Below are 27,774 nucleotides of genomic sequence, written 5' to 3' on the forward strand. Positions count from 1 at the left end.
CCTAGTTTCAAGGGCAGCAGAAAACAAATCTGCTCCCTCTTCCTAATGATACCCTTTCACACATTTATACATGGCTACCATGTCTCCTCTCAACCTTCTCTTCTGCAGTTCTTTAAGATGCTCCTCATAGGGCATGGTCTCTTGGCCTTTGATCATTTTAGTCACCTTCCTCTGGACACCTTCCAGCTTGTCAATGTCTTTTGAACTGTGGTACCCAGAACTGAACATAGTATTCCAGGTGAGGTCTAACCAAAGCAGAATACAAAGGCATCATGACTTTCCTTGATCTAAACACTATGCTCCTTTTGATGCAGTGCAAAATCCCATTGGCTTTTTAAGCTGCTACATCACACTGTTGGATCATGTTCAACTTGTTGTCCATGAAGACTCCAAGATCTTTCTCACATAAATCTGGCTATGCTCCTTGGCCCTCCCTACCCCAGCTACTCCAAACTCTTTCCCCAAGATTCCTCAATGCCCCCCTCCAAAAAAGGTAGACCAAAAATTAGTGGAACAGAGAAAGAGAAAGCACGGGAAAGAGCAAGAAAAAAAGGGCTTGGTTGAAAGAGAGAGCATGGGAAAAACAATCCACCAATATCCTAACAAGCTTTTAAAAGTTAAAGTAAAAGTAAAAGTTAAAGTAGACACCAACCAAGTTCACCTATCCTTGCCCAAGCCTCATTCTAAAAATCACATCCCAACTGGGGTACAGTTCATGTATTTCAAAAGCCCCTACCCCATCTACTCACTTCTGAGAGTAAGGAGGAGGAAGTGCAATAACCCTGGGCCGTGCCGTTAGCACCACTTCACCACGACTGGCTTCCACCAAAATGTTCTGGATGGTGTTGTCCAGCACCATCTCAGTCAGATTTGCAAAAGCTGGCATCCTAAAGAGAAAGAACATTCCAATTCTGTTTTGAAATACTATAACAGGACAGCACCTACTAACTTCCTTCTTTTCCAATCCAGCAGTCACCATATTGGCAAATAACAAAGCTCAGAGCTAAGAAGCAAAGACACAGTGGTCTAATAGTATCTCCAGTTACAGCTGTTTCCCTCTGTTTCCCCCTTTATATTTTTGTCAGGGAACATAGCTGCAGCCCTTAATAGCATTAGAATATGAGCTTTTTGCCGACAAGTAAAAACTCCTGTTTAGAGATGCCCTTGCAACTAAATCACTGGCTCACCTGATCATGCATTCCTTCTGCTCACGGAACTGTTCCTTGCGAATAATTACACTTAGACTTTCCTGAAGATCCAAAGTCCCTGCAGGTGAGGCCTCTCCTCTGAAGTCTTCACTTTCTAGTCTGCCCTTTGGGCTACATACAAGGGGAGGAGATGTTATGGAGGTGTCCCCAGGACTGTGCCTCTGTTTGGCTGATTCTTCACTCCAGAACTGACAGAAGTAGGGAATGGGCTCCACAAGGCTTCTGGTCACTGCTTCTTGAAACTGGGTCTCCTCCAACAAACCTCTGGAATATCAAGAGGGAATTTGCATCAGATTTAAAGTATAAGGATGGTTCACCAAATGTTGCCCTCATCATTCAAAGCATGGCAGTAGAGATATCACTATGCTAGGACCATGGCTCTGAATGTTTTTCCAAGGCATTAGTAAAACGTTGTGCAGATTAGTGTCCTAAAGTTCTGTGCTCAAAATCTTTTAAAGTGCAATGCCTGGCAGCAAGAGGGGGAAAAAATACTAAGTGTGTATGCCAGTGGAGGGAGAAAGGTATGGAAGATGAATTGGGAGCCAAAGACTCATTCTCAAAATCACACAGCCCACATTCATTAGGGGAATGTGCGAAAATCTTGTGTCCAGTGCTCATAAGGGCCAAAAAGGCCAAGCAAGAGATGCTTATTTTCCATCTACCCATAATGGATTGACTCCTTTCCTGGAGGAGTCTGAACTAAGTGATGTTGATTGCAGTAAACCAGAGTAATGCAATGTACTTGGGCTATGGACCCTTGGTTTTTAAACCTTCCCCCTTGGGACTCACATCCTTGCCTTGAATGTTGCTGTCTTTCAGCCTGACCTCCCTCATAGGATTTTTTTAAACACAATGGGACAATCACGCCTTGACTACTTTGGAAGCAGAGCAGGATACAAATGTGATATGTGTCCCATAACAACAGTATATGAACCTCTTGCAAGTTCATATATTTCTTTAGTATGACAAGATGTCTAAAGAAGAAGTCACTTACTTGATCACAATAGACAGCATGTCTGTTACCAGCTGGGCCTCCTCTTCTGTGTAGCTTCCTAGTTCTGACCAGCTTCTAACTTTTGTGGGACATCTTTTGATTTTGCTTCTCCCTAAAGATGCTGTATCTGTTGCATTGGTTCTTGCTGCCTTACTCTTAATCTGACTGGAAAGAGAACAACAAGGAAAAGATAACTGTCTTCTCAAAATACCTACAAATATTGCTTGAATCTGGGGATAACATTTTGTCCTTTAACTCAATTTCTTCAGTGTTCTCTCATCTCAAAAATGGATTGGAAGTAATGAAATTGCTTTCTGTCAGTAGCGCTTCACATGTTGCCAGGCTAATCAGACTTTCAGCGGGTAATGCACAGATGCCTATAACAACATTGAACAGCAATGTATGTGCATATACACTCTTGTATTACTCACAAGAAATGTAACACGGATCTACTTTCTACAACTCTGCCTGAGAGTAAGTTACTTCAGACTATATTATATATGAAGAAATTACTTCCAGAGTATCAAAAGTAAAAGTACAAATTTCATATCATAATCCAACAAAGGGTATAATGTTCAAGAAGTATGTAACAGATATAAAGTAAAGCATATGGAAACAACCAAGTCCATATTATTCCTGGAGCTGTGTGAAATCTTGAGTCAATGTCAATCGTAGTAAAGAAATTCAGCCTCCAAGATAACAACTTCTATATTCAAAGGAATTCTTTGTTTGATTCGCAGCGCCAAGAACTGGCACACAACAAAGTCTCCCGGGTTGTTCCCCTTGTTTCGTTATCACTTCTTCGGGTGTTATGCCTGTCTTTTTCTTATTATGTTTGAGTACACTAGATAGATAAAGGAGTGAAACAACATACAAACAATAGATATATGAAAATCCCCAAAACATGCAAACAATAGATATATGAAAATTTTCATATATCTATTGTTTGTATGTTGTTAGTCTTGGGCTTTTATTTTCCAAATAGTAAGAATATACACGTATACAAGCCAACCCCATATATAAGCTGAGGGAAGGTTTTTGGGGGCAAAATTATGGATTTTTATATGACCCACAGAAAAGCTGTGGATGAGGAGAAAGTGCGAGCACAAGTTAGTGATTTCCACTTACATTACATTTGGAAGGAACTGCTGTTGGACACTAGTAACACAGGGGCCTAAATACCCCCAAAGGCCCCAATCCCAACTGATTTTGGAAGCTAAGAAGGATCAACTTGGATCAGGTATCCCCAATAAATATCAGGTGTTATAGGCTATATTCCAGAGAAATAAATTGGCAAACCCATCTATAAATATTATTTGCTGAAGGAAAACCCATTTAATGCATGATGTTATCGTAAGATATCAAGCAACCTGAAAGATGTGCATAGATATGTCTGGTGTTGAGCAAGAACAGAAATGATATCTTCAAAGAACTGACTACAGAAAAAGGCTTACCGGAAGAGGAAATACTGGGGAAAGTCATCAGAGTAGGTGGCCAAGAAATCATCAATTGGATGAGACCTTGCTGTAACCCCTAAATGCATGAGGTAGGGCTTTGGGGGGTCTGGCTTGGCCCACAACCTGCTGGCCTTTTTGTCCTTTAAGAGCCTCCTTTCACTTCGGCTGACAGGGGGGTGAGGTACCTGAGGGTTCTTAATGGGGGGAAGAGTCTGTTCAGAAGAAATTAAAAGACGTTCTTCAGTGAGTGGTTCGGATCCCTCAGGAAGCTAACTTAACTGAACAAAATTGTCACACAGGAGTCCTATGCACAAGCTAAATGTGAAGAAAACAAGTGAGGTTATGCAAAAGAGAACTGAGAGGGATGTTTGCTTCATATACAAATGTACCTCAGTTAACAAAGCCTCTGAGAAAGAAGCTTCTTTTTATAAAGCCTTTTTTCTGTCCACTCTTTTCTTATGTTTAACTAGAAGGGTGATGTCGGCAGTAAACAAAGAAATAAGCCCAAAACGGAGAAAGAGTAGAATTCTATTGTAGCTGATACTATTTCTGTATGTGTCACTCTACAACAGGCAAGGCAAACATCAGCTGCCTTCAGAATCTCTTATGGAGGATGTGCAAACAGTAAAACACGAAAAAGGGGAGAGTAGGCCTACCTCATCATCTACTTCTGACACATTTTTTAAAAGGTAGGTCTGCAAGTCTAGCCATCAAATGCTAATAATAAAAAATGGATGTTGTGTAAAAAAGGAAATATACCTGGGTGAACTTTGAAAGAAACCTTGCATTTCTAAAGGTTCAAAGTATTTTGTTTTACTCATGCAAGGCTTACCTGACCCGGTTATTTCATTTCACATATGCATCTCATTAGATCCAAATAAAAAGTCTGCTAAAGTCATTTCCTCTTTTTTTGTGATGTAGGAACCTAATCCTATGTTTTTCATGTTATGTTGCCTCTGCAAGCAAAGTTTCTATTAAAGTAAAACCAAAAAAATCTACTTTGTTAACTGGGGTATGCCTGCATATATAGCATACCCATATAGTTACTATATTTGGAATTCCCCTCGTTTCATCTGAGAATTAGGTTATGTGTCTTTCTCTTTTTCTAGATCAGATAATTAAAAATGTATTCAGATGTAAAACAGAAGAGTTGTGGCATTCAGGAAGTGTGTTTATCATATTGTGCTTTGATATAATGTCTTAGAAAACCATAATGTTGACTCCTGCTCCTAGTTATATCTGCATGAAACTAACACATACAATTAATGCTCTCTCAGTGAAGACCATACTCTCCCAATCCAGAACTCAGAATTGTTACTTTTTAAGACCACAATTCTAAGAATCCCAACTCCAAGGCTGTTAACTATTACTACTACTACTACTAATACTACAACATACTAGTTTCTGTACAATATTTTTCCCACAGTAAGCTCCCTCTGATGCTGCAGGGAAGCAGTAACAAATACTATGGAACACATTGGCCCCTTTTTGTTGTGTTCACATTCTATCACAAAAACGATACGTTCTCTATTAAAATACTAACTGTGAAATTACCATCCCTGTAACTCTCATCCTGAGAGAGATCTTAGTTTCTTTCATTTGAGAGATTTGAGAGAAATTATTACCTTGTATTTCCTGATCTCTGAAAGCACCTTAGAAACCTTTTCTGATTCCTGGCAGTTTGAAGCCCTCTAAGCAAAGAGAAAGAAATGGTAACAACAGTTACAGAAGGATGAATGTTATGGCTACACTGTTAGAATCACAGAATCATAGAATAGTAGAGTTGGAAGAGACCTCATTGGCCATCCAGTCCAACCCCCTGCCAAGAAGCAGGAAATCACATTCAAAGCACCCCCGACAGATGGCCATCCAGCCTCTGCTTAAAAGCCTCCAAAGAAGGAGCCTCCACCACACTCCGGGTCAGAGAGTTCCACTGCCGAACAGCCCTCACAGTGAGGAAGCTCATCCTGATGTTCAGGTGGAATCTCCTTTCCTGTTGTTTGAAGCCATTGTTCCGTGTCCTCGTCTGCAGGGCAGCAGAAAACAAGCTTGCTCCCTCCGCCCTATGACTTCCCCTCACATATTTGTACATAGCTATCATGTCTCCTCTCAGCCTTCTCTTTTGCAGGCTAAACATGCCCAGTTCTTTAAGCCTCTCCTCATAGGGCTTGTTCTCCAGACCTTTGATCATTTTAGTTGCCCTCCTCTGGACACATTCCAGCTTGTCAACATCTTCCTTCAACTGCGGTGCCCAGAATTGGACACAGTATTCCAGGTGTGGTCTGACCAAGGCAGAATAGAGGGGGAGCATGACTTCCCTGGATATAGACGCTATACCCCTATTGATGCAGGCCAAAATCCCATTGGCTTTCTTAGTAACCGCATCACATTGCTGGCTCATGTTTAACTTGTTGTCCACGAGGACTCCAAGATCTTTTTCACACGTACTGCTGTCGAGCCAGGCATCCCCCATTCTGTATTTTTGCATTCCATTTTTTCTGCCGAAGTAAAGTATCTTGCATTTGTCCCTGTTGAACTTCATTTTGTTAGTTTCGGCCCATCTCTCTAGTCTGTCAAGATCGTTTTGAATTCTACTCTTGTCTTCTGGAGTGTTAGCTATCCCTCCCAGTTTGGTGTCATCTGCAAACTTGATGATCGTGCCTTCTAACCCTTCGTCTAAGTCATTAATAAAGATGTTAAACAGAACCAGGCCCAGGACGGAACCCTGCGGCACTCTACTTGTCACTTCTGTCCAAGATGAAGAAGACGCATTGGTGAGCACCCTTTGGGTTTGTTTGCTTAGCCAATTACAGATCCACCTAACCGTAGTTTTGTCTGGCCCCCATTTTACTAGTTTGTTTGCCAGAAGGTTGTGAGGGACTTTGTCGAAGGCCTTACTGAAATCTAGGTACGCTATATCCACGGCATTCCCTGTATCGACCCAACTTGTAAGTCTATCAAAAAAAGAGATCAGATTAGTCTGGCATGACTTGTTTTTGGTAAATCCATGTTGGCTATTAGCAATGACTGCATTTGTTTCTAAGTGTTTGTAGACCATTTCCTTAATGATCTTTTCCAGAATCTTGCCTGGTATCGACATGAGACTGACCGGACGGTAATTGTTTGGGTTGTTCTTTTTTCCCTTCTTGAAGATAGGGACTACATTCGCCCTCCTCCAGTCTTCTGGGACTTCTCCTGTTCTCTAAGAACTCTCAAAGATGATTGCCAGTGGTTCTGAAATAACCTCAGCTAGTTCCTTCAATACTCTTGGATGTAGCTGATCTGGCCCTGAGGACTTGAATTCGTTTAGAGCGGCCAGGTGTTCCTGGACAACTTGTTTCCCTATTTGGGGTTGGATTTCCCCGAATCCTTCATCCATTTCATGTTATCCGGGGCTCCAAACACTACTAAAGAATGTTAAATTGCATTCTGAAACTGCATTATATGGCAGTGTAGATGGGGCCTCTGTCTTTAGATTTCCCTATGCACATTCAGAGAATATATGGAGGAAAGCAACTCAGATGACTGGAAATACAATTTGTATGATTTTATTATGTGTCTATTTAGAAATTTTAATGTAAATGATTCATGATAAAGAGTCAGTTACTGGAAATACAGATAATATCCTGTGAACATCCAAAAAGGACAATTTCAAGTCACACATCTGAACATGACTGTGACCATTGTGTCAGTATGAAATAGAAAATCATTTATTGGAGATTTCTTATACTTACTTACAAAAGATGACTAGCTTCATATGATGCAACAGTTTTGAAAACAGATGAGTAAAAAGGTCTAGTGCTCATGCCTCACTACTAAATTATATGGCAAGATAACCTCTCTTACCTTTGAGGGTTCTTTTCTATTCTTCTTTGTGTTTAAGTCTTTTTCTGTAATGGTGAACTCCACAGCCTGCCGTGCCTTCTCATTTTCCCATTCCTTCAGCTCCTTCTCATACTGATCTATTGGGTGCTGAGTAAAAATCTACAGGGGAAAAATCCTACCGTTACTGCAACACTCTAAGAATTTGAACTCTTGCTCCTTTTCTTCTTCAATGCTATAAGAGCACAGGCAGAATTTTCCCTCTTTCCTGACAAATTAGATGCTTCCCAATTGAATCTGGTAAGCCAACTTAATGGAATTTTAGCTTTTATGATTGATGCCAAGGTTTCTGATAGGTAATATATTCAAGAAGTACATCTGTGGCCGAGTGGTGAAGAAAATATTGTCTCAAATTATCATCTGCAATACAGATCCTCACCTCACAGATCAAATCCACATTGTAGAAGCATGGCCTCTCACTGGCATGTAGTGTGAGAACACACTGGATGCTCTCTCCTGCTTGCACAACTCCACTTTCTGGAGTAATGTTCAATACCTAGGAGGGGAAAAGCAATAGATCATTGTATATTCAGCATTCCATTGTGCTTCTCCATCAAATGCCCCAGTCATTTAAATTGTTAGGAAAGGAGGCCATGTGCATTGTGGAACTTGAACATTTCAGTGGGAGAAGCCACAACAGTAGAAGACGGGCCTAAATCCAAGTGTCACACTGAATCAGCAGAACTTAGAAACTTACCAAGCTCCGATTGATGCAGTAGTTTATTCTCATTGGGACTAACAACTAGATTTAGATCTGTGTATGTGTATACACAGATCTACCTGTGGTCCTCCAGATGTTTTGTGTCTCCAGTTCCCAGAGGTCCTAGCCAGCTTGTTCAATGGTCAGGAACTCTGGGAGCTGAAGTTTAAAACACTTGGAGGGCTGCAGGTTGAAGAGGCTTGCACTAGATCATTGCAGCTGGTATGTATTCAGAAACTGTTAATGTGAATCCAGAAACCGTTGTGTTCTTATTCCTTTTGTGCAGAAGATGAGTTTGCAGATTGGTGGTTTCTGAGTCAAAAACTCAGTAAGCTACCAGCCCGATATGGTGTTGCACTCTTACAACCATGTCTGTCACTGGAGATCCTGGGGTACTTAATGGCTTGGGGGCCTGAGGCTCAGACTAGTCTGCCAGCTACAGCCTTTCGTGGAAAGAGATAACTTGGCCATAGAATCCATGCACTGGTAATTTCCCAATTAGATTACTGCATTTTACATGGGGCACCCTTGAAGATTAATCGGAAACTACAAGTGATACAAAATGCAACAGTGGGATCGCTGACAGGAACATTATAAAGAAGCCATATTACATCAGTTTTAATATATTTCCAATTTGAATTCAAGGTGCTTGAAATGACATTTAAGCTCAAGATCCAAGGTCTGTTAGAGGGACCCTCCTCTGTGTCCCATCAGACAGAGCAAATATACTGTGTGACGACATGGGGAAAGTCCTTCTTGACTGCAGCACTATACTTATGGAACACTCTCCCACTAGATGCTGTTTAGGTACTTAATAAAAACATAGTTGTTCATGAAAGCTTTTGAAGCCTTCCTTTGTTCTTTAAGAGTACATTCTGCCCTTCATCCAAAATGATTCCTGGAGAAGTTGCAAATTAATTAATTGGTTTTATAAAATAAAACCCTCTTACATATTATTTCAATTCATTCAAAACTATTTTAAGCCGCCTTTTAATTTGCTGGTTGTTTACTATGCTTTTAGACTTTAAAAACTAGATTTTAATTTTAGACTTGCGAGATTTATTGTACAACACTCTGAGCTCTTTGGATAAAGCACAAGATATAAATATTTAAATAAAGTGTCTAATAAGAACTAAGCCAGTTGGCCAGCTATCCAATTATTGTCAGACTAGAGAGTCTAGAAAGCTTTGAAGGAGACAGAAGAACTTGAAGATCACCAAGGAAAACTAAAAGCAGAGAAGCAGATGGAGCTTACCACCATTGCATTTGAAGTGCCAGTACGCCAGGCAAAAATTATAGCCTCATTTTCAGAGGCATTGTTGAGAAAGAAAAGGCGGCTGCATTTGCCATAGACTGGGATGTTGCCAAGACAAATCCGAGGCTGTGATAAGTACACTGTCTGCAAAGAAAACAAATGGTTGATGATCGCCTAGAATAACTGGTTGGGAACCTTTCTTTCTGATCCTCTGAATCTAACAAACGGAGCTAACCCTCAGTTATACCTAGTGTCAGCAGTGAATGGCAATTCATGTAACTTATGTAACTTAATATGCATGAAACTTAATTTTCAAAAAACAGTCATACTGTCATACAAACAATCACTGTCCAGTTCAAGACCTAGCTCAAACATTATGAGCATCCTGTCTGATAAACAGTATCTTAAATACAGATGCTATCTCATGTCAGCAACTCTTTCCCACTGGGAGACAGTAACATAGAAAGATAAAGTAGAAAGAGAACACTTTCAACTTACCAGACCAGGCACTGTTAATTTGGCAGAGACTGGTGGTATTGTAGAGGACACCACTTTGTCAAACTGTGCTGTCTCTCCCATAACAGAGGGATCAAAACCTATTCCTTGGAAGGTAATCAGAGCAGAGTCCCCTTCAAGGATGTGAATGGGCACCTCCACCTAGACAGAGAAAGAAACAGAAAGCAGGATGTGGAAGAATTTTGCTTTGTGGGTTAAATTTTGGTATTTACCAAGAACTGCTCTTTTTGGAATACAACAACTATCATTATCATAAATCTAGTTTCTATCTTGGTAATAGAGCCCTCTTTTGATTTTTTTTTAAAGTGTCAAGGAGCGAGGGCGTTTCAGGGCAGCACATGAGCAGTTTTTGATGTTATCTTCTTATTCCAAATGGAAGTGCTTTTTCCCAAAGACAACAGCCTTACCGAGTACATTTTTGCTTCCAATGGAGAAAATATCCATTCAGTGTGAGCTGTTAAGCCTGGACCAATCTCTCCTCTTGGATTCAGACAGCTAAACACTGCATGCTGGTAATTCTCCTCTTGTACTTTCGTCAGAGCATCCACCTGGATTTCATACACAGCAGTTGTGGAACCTCCATTGTACAGTTCATAGATCTGAAAGAAGAGATAAGCCAGAAGAATTTACTGTACTGGATAAAAACTGGGCAGCTAACACATACCACAAACATCTCCATGTGGCTTCTTCTTGATCATATGCTAAGTGGTCCCTTCTAAAGTAACACAGGCTTTACAACTACATTCTGCTGGAAGGGTTATTTAGATAATCTTAATGTTATTCTCCATCATAATTCTGTTTATCAAAGCAGGATGATTGAGTGGGTGATTTAGGTATTCCAAGCATTTCCCTAGCCTGGGCAGATGGGTACTGCCTAATCCTGCAAGGCAATGCCTCAAGCCAAACCTAAAATTTTGGATATAAAGTCAAATGCAGGGGTAGTTATTAAAAAAAGAACCAATAGAAAGGAAGTACACCTTTTAACCATTCCAGGGCCTGCCATTTGTTTAATGCAAATGCTACTCCAGCAGTGTGTGTGTATGAGCGCACACCAACACAAACATTATTTCTGATCTCTGAAAAAAAATGAGTTACAAACAACCTTAAAGTGTGGTACCTTAAGGTGTGGTACCTTAAGGGCTGATTAGTAAGTGATAAATTGTTACGTCCACCGAACCTAAGGACCTACCCTTCCCTACAAATTCCTCCATGCCTGAGTTAGCTTTGTAAAGGAATTGTGCTAGAAAGCCTGTTCACCTGATAATCTGATGTTACCACTCTCACATAACCTGTTCCCTGTCCCCATCACAGCATGATGCTTCTCCAGCAGGAAGTCACCCTAGATTTCAATAGCTTCTGGCCATTTGGTTCCTCTTTCTCATTCTAACACAGTTAGCCTTTGATTTTTAATTTCTCACCTGTTTGGGAGGGTCATAGGTGCCAATAGCAATGGGTGTGAATATATGTTTGGTTGAAGTGAAGTGAATGTAGCGGCACTCCGGTTTCAGTGTCACACCAATGAAATTCAGCTGCAGGAGCAAAAGAAGAAAAGATGGAAAGAGAAAGGAAAGAACAGGCTACAACATATCAGAACTACCCAGTTAACCGACATACAAGTGTTTACATCAGCCCCACAGGTAAATCAGAGAGAAGTGTATCAGCGTGAAATGAAGAGTTGTGCTTTATTTTTTAAAAATGTAATATAATACATTACACCTTTAGTAAACACTGTTAGCCATCTTCAAGAACTCTCCTCAGTAAACCCCTTGCAGAAAAGATTCCTAGGACATTCCCTTAAGGGCTTCCTGTTACCTGGCTAACTAGAATGCATGCCTTCTACCAGCCAGGATCCTTGCACATATCCCCTCCCAAACTGGGCAGCCATCAAGACCTGTGCCAACTGAGCTGAGCCAAGAGAATCCATCCAAAGGCTTTGTATAAAAGCACAGCTAAGTCAGTGTTTTTACAGCCTGTTTAATAAACTGGATTTTTAGCTGACAACGGTCCCTAAAGGAGGGGGAAAGAATAAAAATAAAAGGGTGCTGGGAACACTGTAGTTTCACAGGAAATCTTGGGAGGGCATTGGGAACCTAGCAAAGGTTCAGTGGAGCATGAGAGAGGTGCCTACTGAAGCAGAAGGAGAAGTTGAATAACTGACAAGTTAGAAGAGGGGGGGGCTAGGAAAAGCCACTGAGATGTATAGTTGAGACCAACCAAATGGTGACAATCCTAAAGGTGTAAACAGCGGTCTAGAGTAAGTGATACTATGAACAAGCTATGTCCACAAAAGGGCTCAGAATTATCAGTAATTTGCTGCTCTTTTGCTGCCATGGTCTCTTGCTTTCAGGATCCTACTGTATCTTACCCTCAAAGTTTAAGATCCACAGCTTACGGTGCTTCCAAAAACAGAGTTCCTTGAATGATTAATCCAAAGACACTGTGCAGCTATTCTGTATTTTTCCCTTAGAATATTTCTAGTATTTTTAATGGAAGAAACTATGTAAATCATGGAAGATTACAAATGGACAATACTGTCTGGATGCCTTGTGAAATTCATGATTGAGGCAACAGAACTGCAAAGTAAAAGCTTCATTTGGAAGAAGCTCTTATGGTCCTACAGTTTCCTACCTCTTTTAACACATGTACTTCAGTTGTGAAGCATGCATTAAGTATTTCTCACAATCACCACCACCATTTCATGCTTCACAACTGTGTTTCAAATGTGTTATAGTAAAAACAACATTTAGCATCCTTGATAATATGGTTTTAAAATACAAAGCAATTTTAAAATGAGATCAGTAATTATGAACATAAATCTCTCCATAGCTAACTGTGGTGAAGTCAGCTGCAGTCCAGAAAGATGAATACAAAATAAAGCAGCTTATTTCTGCAGGACTATCATCTAGTCCTCCTTCATTCCTTCTTTCCATCTCCCCTTATTTCTTAGATCCCAATTCTATTCATATTTGTCTGTAAATCTCACACAACTCACACAGAGTACCTCCACAATGTAAATAACCTCCAGGCATGTGTGTGGCATTTTTTAATACTGCATTTGGAGAATAGAACCAAAGGTTCACCAATTTATCAGTAACATGGTGATCAATGCTTAGTACCAGCATATAGGTAATTAACTATACCTGTCAGGCTACTAGGAAAGAAGATGTATAGTCAGAAAAAAGAGGGGTGAGGGCAACTTAAAATTCAGAGCTTGGATGTAACAAATCATAAATGTTATAGTCATCTGTTGTGCTTCTTTGATAGGTAATGACATTGTAAGAATTACATTACAAAAGAAATTGAACCGGTGGAAATGAAGTTACTTTATTAATCAAAGAAAGATTTCAAATTATTTTTAGGTGCATTGTTGAGACATTTTGACAGGAATGTTTCAGGCTTTGTGTTATTCTTTTATCAATTACAATGATTTAAAGAGAAATCAGCCAGCAATGCCTTAAGTTATGTTATAAAGAGTAAATTATGGTAAAAGGTAAGGTAAAGATTTTCCCCTGACGTTAAGTCCAGTCATGTCTGACTCTGGGGGTTCAATGCTCATCTCCATTTCTAAGACGAAGAGCCGGCATTGTCCGTAGACACCTCCAAGGTCATGTGGCCGGCATGACTGCATGGAGCGCCATTACCTTCCCGCCGGAGCAGTACCTATTGATCTACTCACATTTGCATGTTTTCGAACTGCTAGGTTGGCAGGATGATGAACAAATGATGGTAATTTGTTCTTATTTGATCACTACTTAACTTGTTATGAATAAGGGCATAAGTGGACATGGAGCTGTAGATCTTGGGTATATTATGGAGAGGGACACACCCAAGACTTCTGTCCACAAGAAGACCATTTCAACAGTACAACACCTCCTCCAACTACACCTGCATTATGGTTAGGTGCTTGCTTTAGAGTCGTGTTTCTAAAACTCTACTCCTCCAGGTGTTTTGAACTTCACATCCCAGAAATCCCTGCCAGCTTACCAGTTAGGAATTGTGGGAGCTAAAGTCCAAAACATCTGGAGGAGCAGAGTCTGAGGGCCCATCCAGACAAGGCACATATCCCAGGCCCTCTCACATTTTTACTGGAGGCATTCAAAAATGCCTCCAGTAAAGGAGGATTAATTGAGACAAAGCAGTAAAACCCTACTTTATCCTGAATAAATTTGATAGCCCTTTAGACTTGCACCTTTGTGAAAGGCCCAGGTCTAATGGGCTATGGGTCCTGTGTGGATAGGACCACAGGGAGTCCTGGGATTACCCAGGGGCCTGTCCATATACCCATCTCATACCTTTTGGGTTCCTGGAGCCTAGAGATGCGAGATGGCCCCCACCCCTTCCCCAAAACTTATCACAACCCTAAAAAATAAAAAGGAAACTCACTGGGAGCCATTTGGCTTCTCCTCCTGTCTGAAGGAACATACCAATGATGCCCAATTTTTGGACGGGGGTGGGGTGGGGGTGGATGGCCGCATGTCATCCTGAAAATATTCAGGATGGCATGTGGGCAGCCAATGGGCAAAGCCTGTTATTTCCTGGTGTGTGTAGATTTAAACCCCCTTTGGAGTAGGTTTTTAAACCTGGCTAGAGAAACACTGCTTTAGGGAATACATTCTATAAAATGTGAAGGGGCTGGATTCCATGTTGTGGATTACTTATACGCCTGGCTCTCAGTAGTAACAATTCCTGAACATCTCTAACAAAATCATACCAGAATTTCTCGACCATGAGAAACCTTCAGCAAGACTGGAAGCCGGTCGGTGCCAATGAAATCATGTCTGGCAAGGGGAAAATAAATGTGCATATCAGAAACACACACAGATGAAATCATTCCAAATTTTGAGCTGGAGAATCCTATCTGAAACAGCAGATTAGGGACAACTGATTTCCCCATTAAAGAGCTGCAGTGTTGCATAAAGAGCCTCCCAGGCACAAGGACAGCCAAGTCTGGATGGGAAAGAACATTGCAAAACCCACTTAGAATTTGTATCAGTGCCATGCTCCAAACATAGGACATTCGAAATGAGCTTAGAAGCGAGTAATTTTCAGTTTTATGAAGCCCAGAATATGTCAGACTTGGGTCAAAGAGCCCTTGCTCTGCCCGAGTCTCATACGTACAGACTGCCTATAACAGTGGCCCAGCACAGAAAATACTGATGCTGTGTTGATGGACCCTAGTTAGCACAGAAACAGCCTGACATTTCAATTAAAGATCACTTTTCACTAAGGAAAAAAGGAGTGTTTGTGGCTACCTGTGGGATAAGTGTATGGTTTGCTCTTCACCGGGAAGAAGCTTTCTTGATTTGGGAGAGACAGTAAAAAGCTGGTTATCCTGAATCCGCATCTGGTGCAGCTCACTGGGGTCAAACTCTGCACTTTCTGCCCAGTATTCTATATCAATCTTCTGGTCAGAAGGAAACAGAAAGGCCCTAGAAAGCAGGCAATGGCAAGAGAAAAAGGAGTTACAATTAGACAAAGAGTTAGAATTAGTTACAACACCTTACAATTAGAAAGCAAAGTGAATAAAGCGCTGATGACCATTAGAGCTGCATGCCAGACAATCATGAGCAGTGCTTCATATACAGGCAGTTACAAACGAGATAGGTTCTGTAGGTTTATTTTTAAGCTGAATTTGTACGTAAATTGGAACAAGTACATTTTTGGTGATTGGTGATAAAGCTTCAGTGGAGACACCTTTTTCCCATGATAACACTAACAGGAGTTAATTTTCCTCCCAAGGGGTACATTTCCTCTCACTTCCTGATGTCCCACCCCTATTTGTAACTAGGAGTTGTATGTAAGCCAGATGTTTGGAACTTAGGGACTGTCTGTACTTGGTGCCTTTTAAAAACACAGTTTTGCAGCCTATATACATTATGAAAATTTTGTATAATTTGTCTTGTTTGGAAAAATTCTGCAGAGTTTGCTGCTTTCTCTAAATTGTTGTGGTTCTGCTAGTTGAGGAGTGAAACAAGGAGCTTTTTAGTTAGTGAAGAACCACCCCAGAGCAGAATAGTTCAGCTTTATTTTTGGCTTCTGTGCTGGTACAGCTGTACCAGAAGCTCCAACTTTATTTTCTTTCTGCTAATGTTTGCAGTCATAGGGCAGGCCGCCTGTCCATCATCATTAAGTTTGGTTCCGCCCCTTGTTCAGGGCTCTGGGAGGGAAGGAGCCACTTTTAAGTCAGTCTCACTTAAGGAAGCTAAGCTATATGACGTAGACCAGCTCGTCCTGTAGAAAAGCTTCATATCTCAAGAACATCCGGGGATATAGAACCTCCGAGAAAACAGAAACAGACATTCCAGGGGGAAAGTCCCAAAATGATTAAGGGTCTGGAGAACAAGCCCTATGAGGAGCGGCTTAAAGAGCTGGGCATGTTTAGCCTGCAGAAGAGAAGGCTGAGAGGAGACATGATAGCCATGTACAAATATGTGAAGTCATAGGGAGGAGGGAGCAAGCTTGTTTTCTGCTGCCCTGCAGACTAGGACACGGAACAATGGCTTCAAACTACAGGAAAGGAGATTCCACCTGAACATCAGGAAGAACTTCCTCACTGTGAGGGCTGTTCGACAGTGGAACTCTCTCCCCCGGGCTGTGGTGGAGGCTCCTTCCTTGGAGGCTTTTAAGCAGAGGCTGGATGGCCATCTGTCGGGGGTGCTTTGAATGCGATTTCCTGCTTCTTGGCAGGGGGTTGGACTGGATGGCCCATGAGGTCTCTTCCAACTCTACTATTCTATGATTCTATGAAAAGCTCTGGCTGAGAGCTCACAGCCTCTCAGCCTCACAGCTCCTGAGGGAAACAGCCCTAAAGTTTCCAAAAAAACCTCGGAGGGAGAACAGCATCACAGATCCATGGAACCCCAGCTGAAACATCTGCAAGCCTTGGTTGGTAGGGTTACTCAATGCCCAGACGCATTTGAAATCGGTAGTAGGTCCCACATCAGCTAGGCCCGTATAATAGACAGCCTGGGAGAGGTTATAAGGGGGTTTTCTTCTTACAGAGAAAGTACAGTTATCCAAAGCCGATTGCCCGTCCCTGGACAAGATTGAAAAACCAACAGTTTATTAAGGAAACCTTGAAGTGTTATTTGACTCCTTGAAGATTTATTATTTGTTCAACAATAGACTTTGTTATTTCATTAAAGACTCAAAAGACCATCCCTTTCAGGAAAATCCTCAAGAACCTCTCTTTGAGGCGCCCTGGCTTCCCGCTGGGCATAAAGTATACGTCCTATACAAAAGACAATAGTTACAGGCCCAGCATGTGACAGAACAGCTTCTGAAAATTCAGTAGACATTGGGTATATTTGCAAGTATCTTTGCAGCTGCATTGGCCACAAATGTGCTTTCCATAAAATGACATAACAAGCTCAGTCTACATTTCATACAACTCCTGAGTGCAATATACAATTTTAGTTTTCAGTAGAGTAAGCTGAAGGGATCACAAAAAATACAAGAATCCTACTGTTTAACCACTAGTAATGCAAACAGATTCAGGTTATCTGCATAACTTTTATCAGAACGTAGAGGAAATAGAATTTCACTTTCACTGCAAATTCTCCAGACACCATGTTTTCACTATGTGGATACTTATCTTGCATGTGCTCTAATGTCCAAGGCACAGTATGAGCATTAATCCACTTCCTGATATAACACTCTTGATAGTGTTAAGATTCTCACTACCTGCTCTTAGAAGAACTACATGAAATCTACAGGACTATTAGAGCTATTCCCTTGCTAGAAGGAATGAGGCGCTAACTCACCAGTTCACAGGTATCGTCCCATTATTCTGCAGCATCAGCACAACCACAGAAGGGGCACTGCCAACAGGAGCTGCCCCAAAGTTGAAATCCAGCATGACAGGAGTGTAGACTGGGGGGATCCGCTCAACACTGCATGTTGGAAAGAAATGAAAGGTGAATAAAATGACTGAGGAGATATTCCCTGGTGATGCTTTAAATTCTAGAAACTACTTTTCCCAATGCACTGTTTGCCAGAGAAGGAAAGGGAAGGAACGTGTCATTTTAGAAGACCAAAGATTTGTACCTGTGCCTTGTAGGGACTCTAAAAGTGAGCTCCTGGGGTGTTGGATCTCGCTCCAGGTACTGGTTCAGAGTATCCAAAGAAAAAAGTCTCCAGAGGTGCAGCTTGCTGATACCACAAGCACTGCCTGTGCTACAAGCATCAGTGATACAGATAGACGGATAGATGCCTGATGCTGTTACACAGCAAACTGATCGCTTTTCCCCAAGTGTTGTGGCTTGGGTGGAGATAATAACAAGAAAATGAGATAACAAGCTCAGTCTACATTCCATACAACTCCTGATAAAGGCAACAGACTTAGTAGTTATAACTTTGCAGATAAAAATTAAGACATCTCCAGACAGTAATTGGGTAGTGCAATAAACATCTTTCCCCAATTGCTTGCAGTCCATGGTTCGGGTCCTGCCTATTTACACAACTGCATCTCTTCTTATAATCCTGTATGGGCTCTAAGATCAGTCAGGGAGGCCCTCATCTCGATCCTACCTCCTTCACAAGCAAGGCTGGTGGGAACGAGGGAGAGAGCCTTCTCGGTAGTAGCCTCCCTTACTTTGAAATGCCCTCCCCAGGGAAATTAGACAAGCACCCATCCATATAACATTCAGGAAGGAATTGAAAACTTGGCTCTTTAAGCAGGCTTTTAATAATGGCTAAAAGTATCAAACACTCTATTGGACAGGATTTTAATGGTTATTAGAACTATAATTTATCACCTGGATACTCTGATCATAGGAATGGCTGGTTTTAAATGGCATTATTTACTGGTTTTAGGAAACCTCATCGTCTTTTAAATTATTTATTTTTACAGTATTGTTATACATTGTTTTATTAAATGATATGTGATTATTGTCTGTGTTATATTATTCATTTGTTTTGCTGTAAGCCGCCCCGAGTCCCTCCGGGGAGAAGGGGCAGGATATAAATTATTATTATTACTATTATTATTATTATTATTTCCTCAAAGCAGTATTTCAGATGGAAGAACAATGCATTTCCCCAGCGTTTAAATAATAGTTGCATATTCCTGGGAAAGATGTTTCTGAGAGAACTCAGTGGCACAACACATGCTTGACAAGTGCAGCTTTCAAATGGAGATGCTTAAGATTTGTTAGGCAAAGACATAGGACAGGCCATACAAGATGGCAAACTGACAGAAGCATTTTTACCACTGAAGGAAACCATTCACTTTGCCTGTGATCTCCATAACAGCAGCTCATTCTGCCGGCAAATTCCCCTGCGCCAGCCACTTTCCGTTATGAGTGAATAGCACGTAAGTGTGCCATTCCCTCTCAAACTGTTTGTAGATCATTTATCACAATATTATCAGTGAACCAGATACTGCTACAAATGTTTCATTACTGCCAAAAATAAAATGAAGCTGAAAAAACTTCATGACATAGACCCTAGAGAAATGACCCAGCCTACAAAAGCTTATGCTACAAACTTCATTTTCTCTTAATGTCTCAAAGGTGTTACAAGATCCCTTTGCATTTTGTTCACTTGTGAGGGAAAGGAAAACTATGGACTCAAGCACCACACATACACTTGAGATGGCTAGAATAGAAGAGGGTAAGATGTTGTTAGCAGGAAAGTGTTGGCAAAAAGTAAATTCCCTTTCTAATTCAGATTCCCACAAACACTCTTAAATTCTACTGGTTGTGTACTACTTTTCCTGGTGTAGTATCTCCCCTTTCTCTACTCTATATATTAAGTTTTTTGTGAAGGCTGCCTTCTTACCGATGGGAGTAGGAATAACATAACTGATTGTCCAGGAGTAGTGCAGTTGCCGGGCTGGTTTAAGAGTTGCTCGCAAAAAGATCTTACCCCGAGCAGCAACTATCCCTTTGTAGTGGTCCAAAGTGATTGCTTAGGAGAGAGGCAAAAGAGATCATTATAAGCATGAAAGGAAGTCTTCATGTAGTTATGAAGCACAAAAAATCTGCACTTCCATAAAATACCTAAGGGGTCACTGGCAACTTCTTCAGGGTCACATGGTCCTGTGATCATCTGCTCCACGTTGAGAACATACTGTAAGGAGCAGGCCCCACTATTAAATAATGTCACTTCACAGGACTGTGTGCTGCCAACCAGGATGTTGCCAACATCCACCTGTTCTTCTTGTGCCTGCAGCCAAAGTGTAACAGAAATGAGGTCCATTAAGCGATACAGATTATAGGTATGCCATTCAAAGAAACTCTGTTATTCAGAGAAAAGTGTAGATGATAAAAACAATCTCTGTCAGGCTAATATTCAACCCTGGCTATCAGTTGGAGGCTTTGAAGCACTATTAGTTGGGATGACACATACTGACTCCAGTCCAGAATCTCACAGATGCCAAGGTGTCATCAGGTGCATAAAAACCAGTTTTGCAGTTGAGGTTCTGCCCTCTTCTAACATGGACAAACCAGCTAGTGTCCTGAATGGTATAACTTACCGTTAAAGTGCCAAATGATCCCTCCCCAATCATCCGCAGCATGTAGCGAGTGCTCTCGAAGGTCTTGTTATTTGGTAGATCTTGTTCTCTCCACACTGTAACCCAACTTCGCAGAAGATATTTGGTCTGCTCACTAGGAGTGAAAGTCCAGGTTTGGGCCTGAAATCACACATAAAAGAGCCTAAGAAAGAGCCAAAGCTCTCTGCCTTTCTGGGATGCAAAATCTGAATTAATGTGTTATTAAATAAAGATACAGAGGGCCATCTCCAAAGGAACTAGTTTTTTCTCACACTGCCTCTGCCTTCCTCATTCTCACATCCAGAACTATGTTCTCAATCATTTGACAGCATGTATTTAGAAAGGCTCTTGTCAGTGGAAGGAGCAGAGCCACCTGCTATATTACACAGAATGAAGCAATCACGTCAGGCAACAGATTTGGAAGATTGGGGGAGGAAGGACAGGCATCAATTGCTGAGACAGAAAAAAAGACAGTTGTAGAAATTGGAATCATTTATTATTAACCTTGGTTTAAAGAAGATACTATTACATTTCCTTGTAATTGTCCTACTCACCAAAGCTTCATTGGGCAATATTGTCCCCTCAGCAGGCTGGACAGACAGGAACCTTTTGTCCAACTGCTGAATTTTCCACCTGAAGAGCATGGGCAAGCGGGTGCAGTTTTTGATGGTGAAGGTTCGTGAGGAAAAGGTGCCCACACAGGTAGGTTTGAAGTACAGGTTGCCATCACTTTCTAAGAGGAGGACTAGGGGCTCGGCCCTACTCTTAAGGTGGATCTCCTGAGGAAGAAACATCAGCAGGGTTCTTCAGCCAAAACTGACAGTAACAGTGATTTCACAGGAAAGTTGAGCTGGCTCCTAAGCTGGCATGGACATGCCTGGAAAGAACTGGGATAATATGAGAAGAAGGCACAAGGGCAACATTTCAAAAACAAATGATTGATTTGTGTAGTTCCAGAAATATCATTTAAGAAACACTAGCTTGGGGATCCAGCGGTGACTGGGTCATTTGAGGAAGGCATTATATGTCTTTGAATGTTATGTATTCTCAGTTTGGAGTGGGTGAACTACAATTCCCAGAATCGTAGGTGAATCCTCGCCAAACCCTGCGAGTATTCAAAGTTGGCCATTTGGGTCTGTGTACCAAGTGTGGTCCAGATCTGTCGTTGGATGGTCATTGCCTGGCTGCAGTGCTCTCTGGATGGGGGTGAACTACTACAATTCCCAGATTCCCGGAGCAATTGTCCCGAAATATCTGTCAGTATCCACAGTAGGCTATGTGTGCCAAGCTTGGTCCAGATCCATTGTTGGCTGGGTTCAGTGGTCTTTGGATACAGGTGAACTAAAACTCCCAAAATCAAGACCCATTCCCACAAACCCCTGCAGTATGTTCAGTTGGTCAGGAGGCTTCTCTGTGCGAAGCTTGGTCCAGGTCCATTGTCGGTGGGGGTCACTGTTTTTCTGGATGCAGATGAACTATAACTCCCTTTCCCCCAAAGTAGTCCAATATGTTGTGCCAAGTTTGTTCCTGGTCCATCATTGGTGGGGTTTTGATTGCAGGTGAACTATAAATCCCAGTACCTACTACTCCCAAATGTCAAGGCCAATTCCCCTCAAAACCCACAGTATTCAAATCTGGGCATATCGGGTATGCATGGCAAGTTTGGTCCAGACCCATCATTGCGTTCTAGGTGTAGGTGAACTACAACTCTAAATTCCTCAGTAGGAGTCACAGTGCTCTGACTTGATGCAAGGTGAACTACAACTTCCACCATGTGGAGTCAATCCCCCAAACTCCTCCAGTAAGTGTAGTTGCAGCTCGGTTCAGCTGGGTTTGTTATGCAGACAGATTTGAAAGGGAAGGGCAGTAGGCAGGGTCATGCAAATTCCACACCAATGGAGAACCCTGGGATGCCTGCCTGTGGTGGAGGAAAATGCAAAATCCAGGATGAAATAGTCCCCAAACGAAAGCATTCCTTGGGTGGTGGGCCGTAGTGTTTGGGAAAGACATTGGCAGGGGGTGAGGCTACATGTTCATGGCACTCACTGTAACCTCAATGTCAGTGAAAAGGAGTGACTTGGTGGCGTCTTAGCACTGGGAACTATAGCCTGTTTGTGGAGGCCGGAAGCTGTCAGTGTGAGCAGACACCTGTGCCACATACGGGTTTTCGCTTTTATTATGGATATAGATATAGATAGATATAGATATGGTAACTTTCAACTGCAAAGCAAATTGTAAGTACCACATCACATCATCTAGCCTACAGAGGCATCCTGCTACATTTCACTTCCCTGTCCCTGTTTAGAATATTAAATAACATTAAAAACATTATTTAAAAATCCTAAATTGGTGTAAACATGATGGGGAAGTATGCTTGTGTGATGAAATAAGAGAAGGGAGAATCTATCTCCTTGTTCCTACCTTAGTGAATGAGGAGCAGTAATTGGGAACCAAAGACAAGATGTGGTGCTGCGTGACAGTGTCCACTGGACAGGTTGAGAGAAGAAAGATCTGATGGCTTCCAGGTGCAACAGATGCACAGTTGGGCTTGACCAAGACAGCAGGGCACTTTTCCCTGTCCATGTGGAAATGTACCGCAGTACAGCCCACATTGCAGAGCAGTATGCTGCGGTATGTAGTAGTGTTCCGGCATACTGGAGGGAAGACCTGGGAGACAACAACATGTTTTGGTTGGAGAAATAGCCTATTTACATTTATTTACATTTACACTTTTCTTAGTTTCTGTTCCTTAAAGGTATACCTCGTGGGGACAGTAGAATTTTCTGAGGATAGCAAGGAAGAGCAAATAAAATGCCCAACACCTAGTTCACTTTCCCTGGGAGAGTCCCACTAAGTGTAAGTCCCAAGTAGTGGATACTGTCATTGATGGCTTGTAACACTGAAGTGTTTTCTAGGCTACACCCACACATCAATTAAAAGTGGACTAAGAGAGAAATTTGATTACTAAGTAAGGTTATGCACAAATGCACTAGCGAAGAGAAGTGTGTGAAGGTTATTATGTGATGGAATAAATTCATCTTCTCAACAATTTGTGAAAAAGTTACCCTTGTAGCCTACAGATGAAACTCCTCCTTTTCCCCATGCTACAGGTATCCTGCCTACTTTGTGTTTTTCATGTTCCACCTCCAAACAACTGGTATGTTTGTCAAATCAAAACTTTGTCTACCACTTCCTTTTCTTTTTATAAAGGAGGGATAATGGTTAATGGCTTTTGAAAAGTTGTTTCAAATATTGCTAGAGGATATCTGTAGGAGTGAAACAAAAACCCTGTATCCATCAGGGCAGTGGAAAATTCCTTTGGCTACATAATGTAAAAAAAGATTGATCTGAGATTAAAGGCAAATATAGTCAGGTTGCAACAGATGCATATATTTTCACTTCTCAGGAGAATAAAAGAAGAAACAGATTTGTTCAAATATGCATGCTTAGACAAGTATAATTGAACAATTAAAGGAGAGAGTGATTTCCCCCTCATTACAATGAGGTAAATGGCTTCTAGTCCCTCATTTGTATAATGTGAATAATTATAAAATGGCATGCTATACTCCCAAAATATCAGAATAAAAGAGATTTTTACAGCACTAAATTAATATTTAATTCCATAGAAATGACACATCTATTGGAGATGAGCCTCTACTGACCTCTGCTGTCACTAAGCTGGTTAAGACAGCACTCAAGAAATACCGCGTATTCAGAAATTCTGATTGGCAACTGCCAACGAGAAAAAAAAATGTCCCTCAAGTGACAGAAGAGGAAAGAGAGCAAGAAACAAATTGTAATCCTTTATCATGGAGAGATACGCAATGCAAGGCTCTGGGCAGATTTGTAAGTGTGCAGAAGGGGGAAAGACACTGTATGGCCCAGTGGGTAAAGTGTTGACCTTCCATTCTGCATATACAAGATTTTTAACTGTACCCAGTCATGCCACTCACTGGATGTAACTGGCAAAGCATGAATTCTCAAAATTGGTTGCCTGTAGATAAAATGGGGTGGAGGTGTTTACCTCCCAAGTTTGTGAGCAAACTAAGTGAAGATGGTATCATTTTTAACAAACAGAACAAAGTGTAACTTTAAAGGTAACCCCTTCTAATCTCCAGTCAGTTTGCTGTAAAGGACCAAGACCCTTTTCTGGAGGATGAATCTGTCCATCTTACCTCATGGTAGTCCATGGTGTACCGTGGGATTAAGTGCTGCAGACCAGGTTCAAAAGTGTGTCCACACAAGCGGATGGTCAAGCTCCACGATGGGCACATAGTGACTGACTCCTCAATATTGTTGTAGTTGCGCAGTACCTGCCAATGAAAAGAACAAGAAGTGGGACCGTTCTGACTAGAAGCATACCAACAGTACATCTCTATCCATGCCTTCAACAACATATATCTATGCACTGTTTACACACCAAATCACAGGACTGCCAGCTAGCAAGGGATCAATCTGGCCTTAAACAGAAATCTGAACATTATCTCTGTTTTTAAGTAAGTACCACTTCTTAGTGGGGATGGAAGCATTTAGCTTCCATGCCCATCAAACCAAGTAGGTCAAAGGATGATGAGCAAACATTTTGTGATCATCTCCGTGACCAGGAAAAATTATTACCAATGCAGGTTTACTGACTAGAATGCCCAAGCCATAAACATGGTTGGCATTGATTGGTACCCACCTTGTAGAAGGCAAAGCCTTCTAGTTCAGCTGTATACAGGGAATTGAGCTGAGTAGGCTGGAAGGTGATGCGGAATGCCATCGTCTTCAGAGGTGGGATGTCAGAACTCTCTGGGATTGCCTGGAAAGGACTGCTTGGCTTCTTTGTCCATATCACAGTGACCTTTCCTTTTGTGTGGTTAGTCACGCTCAGAGGAAGTGGCTCAATCTCTTCAAGTTTTGCACAACAGCCAAAATCAAACTCCTTAACACTAAGGCTGACATGGGGAGGAAACATGGCAAAATCACTGCTTACACCATCATGGAAATATTCAACCATGGGCTCAATGTTAGGGTATTCCTCTGGGGGTTTGTCTTCCAGAATCTATAAAGACAAAAAAGGGAGTAGTGTAGTTTCAAGAGAAGATAAATAACAAGATGAGAGCTGTTCAGAACTAATAGAAGCTCATGTTATACTCAAAGGTGTTTGTTTCAGTATCACTAGATATGAGGAACAAATGTCAGAATGCCACTAACCACAGGGAAAGCAAGAGCTCAGAAATATTTCAGTTCTAAATAAAGTTCATTAGGATGGGGACCAGAAAGGTAGGCTTAAAATAACATAAAATACAGTAGCTTTGAATTTGCACAGACATCTTCTATTCATGATACCTCCCACACCTGACAACTGTGATTATACATAAGCATCACACAATTGCAGGACAGAATATGTTTGGTCCTTGTCAATAACATGTATTATTTACCTCTGGTGGGAGTGTGAGAGCTCCATTTTCATCCATCAAAAGCTTGCCTTCCTTCAGCATAGTGCAGAGGATGTCTGGTGGGAAAAAAGTCAGTCCTCTGGCCATGTGCGTCCTGAATTTGGTAAGGTGCTTCAGTGTCAGAATAAGTGGGTTCATTGTCTCTGTATGACAGGTCCCAATCAAATCTAGGAATAAAGGATCCTGAAAAAATGGAAGCATAAGGAGAGAAGGGTCATCTTCACATGTAGTCTTTTCATTCTGGACAGCTCTGCAAATCATCCACATTATTTGGGAGTCTTTCGGGGGCCAGAGAGAATGAGGCATCCATGTCAGGAGAAAATGCTGCTGGTGATGGTGGTGAAGGTACTGCTAGCCACTCCTGTTGTACCTTAACCACCACCTTTCCATTCTGTTAGAGCACATGTGTCAAACTCAAGGCCCACAGGCCAAATCTGGCCCACCATGTCATTTTGTGTGGTTTTCCAGATCCCAGACTACAACTCCTGTATTCCTTCTCATTAGGCATCATGACCACAGCTGATGGTATTTGTGATACAGTAACATCTGGGAGACTGCACTTTGTTCTGTTTAGTCAGGATAGTGGAGTTAGAATTTAGATACACGGCTTAGGGATATGATGTCTGGCTTTAAAATGTCCTTTAACCTTTACCCAACCTCAGACCTACATGTGCTGTTGGCTTACAATTCCCATTATCCTTTGCCTGTAAAGTGGATAATCAAAAGTGGTAGGAGGTGTTCTTCAATAACATCTGGGACCCCAAACTGGGTAAAAACTGAAGAGCTGCGACCACTATGTTAAAAGGTTATAGTTGTCCCTCTGTATCCATGGATAATCCGTCCATGGATTCAATGGCCATTTGAAGGCAACCATAAGGTTGATGTGGCCCTCGATAAAAATGAGTTTAACAATCCTATATTAGAGGATAGGCAAACAGCCTCGCTTGGTCTGATCCTTACATACTATAGTGATAACAGCAAGTTTACCAGTTCTGTGTATTCTGGACAGTTTCCTTCGACTCTGGACACTGAGTTTCCTAGGGAAATTATACAAAACCTTTCCAAGAATCCTTCTTGTGCTATAAGAGTTCAAAACTCTTATGACTTGTATCTATGGTAATTCTCAGAAGAGGAATATCAGCCTTTTAAAATGAGGGGTTAGGGGATGAACAAAAGCTAGAAAACTACTAAATAATGGCATCATGTGGAAGGAGGAAGGAACATGGGGGCCAGATTTGGCCTCAGGACTTACGGTTTCCCATACCTGAGCTACAACAAGAGAGCAAATGAAACCAGTAAGTTATGAAGCTTAAAGCTGAAGCTGCATAAAACAAAATCAGTGCTTCTGTCAAGTTTAAGAAATATTCTTCAGAATGTGAATAGAAAGGTACTGAACTGAGAACAATACTACAAAAGCAGAGTTGTACTACTCAAAGGATTTTGCTCCTTCCGTGGAATGTGCAAGCAAAAGAGCTATTTCAAAAGAATATGCAGTCCTATGCCTCTTACCTGGTGATGAATAAGGCAAGCCACTCGCCGATGGCAAATTATTGGGTGGGTGGGCTGGAATGTCACCTTCAGTGTGATAGTGGACAATCCATCCAAGATCCCACAAGGACAGTCAATGGAAAAGACACTTTGCTTGCAGTCAATGTCAAACTGATAGTAGGCAGGGACATCAGAGGTGTTGGTCATCTCTAAAGGCTGTATTAAGTATTCCCCAAGATTAATGCAGCTGAAGTAGACAAGGGGATGCTGAAAAGAAACCTGAGGACCTAGAATGACAAATAAAACCAATGTGCTGTGGCTGCTGCTTGACCTTCTTT

The 27,774-nt window shown here is 41.5% G+C and overlaps 1 protein-coding gene across 1 annotated transcript in view; it reads right to left on the bottom strand.

The window, feature by feature from the left end:
- The window catches only part of cfap65 (cilia and flagella associated protein 65), a 43,649-nt gene that overhangs the window by 5,456 nt on the left and 10,419 nt on the right, over window positions 1-27,774 (bottom strand). Inside the window, exons 9-32 of the mRNA XM_062967298.1 lie at window positions 27,458-27,723; window positions 25,931-26,131; window positions 25,189-25,551; window positions 24,683-24,820; window positions 22,929-23,174; window positions 21,062-21,286; window positions 20,490-20,648; window positions 20,014-20,179; window positions 19,793-19,921; window positions 18,059-18,272; window positions 17,776-17,904; window positions 15,265-15,441; window positions 14,724-14,790; window positions 11,431-11,541; window positions 10,420-10,611; window positions 9,995-10,153; window positions 9,497-9,640; window positions 7,921-8,037; window positions 7,506-7,643; window positions 5,285-5,350; window positions 3,657-3,871; window positions 2,203-2,367; window positions 1,188-1,472; window positions 750-887 (exon numbers count right to left, since the gene is read on the bottom strand). Coding sequence (XP_062823368.1) covers window positions 750-887; window positions 1,188-1,472; window positions 2,203-2,367; window positions 3,657-3,871; window positions 5,285-5,350; window positions 7,506-7,643; window positions 7,921-8,037; window positions 9,497-9,640; window positions 9,995-10,153; window positions 10,420-10,611; window positions 11,431-11,541; window positions 14,724-14,790; window positions 15,265-15,441; window positions 17,776-17,904; window positions 18,059-18,272; window positions 19,793-19,921; window positions 20,014-20,179; window positions 20,490-20,648; window positions 21,062-21,286; window positions 22,929-23,174; window positions 24,683-24,820; window positions 25,189-25,551; window positions 25,931-26,131; window positions 27,458-27,723 — 4,210 coding nt within the window. The remainder of the gene's footprint in view (window positions 1-749; window positions 888-1,187; window positions 1,473-2,202; window positions 2,368-3,656; window positions 3,872-5,284; window positions 5,351-7,505; window positions 7,644-7,920; window positions 8,038-9,496; window positions 9,641-9,994; window positions 10,154-10,419; window positions 10,612-11,430; window positions 11,542-14,723; window positions 14,791-15,264; window positions 15,442-17,775; window positions 17,905-18,058; window positions 18,273-19,792; window positions 19,922-20,013; window positions 20,180-20,489; window positions 20,649-21,061; window positions 21,287-22,928; window positions 23,175-24,682; window positions 24,821-25,188; window positions 25,552-25,930; window positions 26,132-27,457; window positions 27,724-27,774) is intronic.

This window comes from Anolis carolinensis, chromosome 1, assembly GCF_035594765.1.
Source record: "Anolis carolinensis isolate JA03-04 chromosome 1, rAnoCar3.1.pri, whole genome shotgun sequence".
NCBI classification, from domain to species: Eukaryota; Metazoa; Chordata; class Lepidosauria; order Squamata; family Dactyloidae; genus Anolis; species Anolis carolinensis.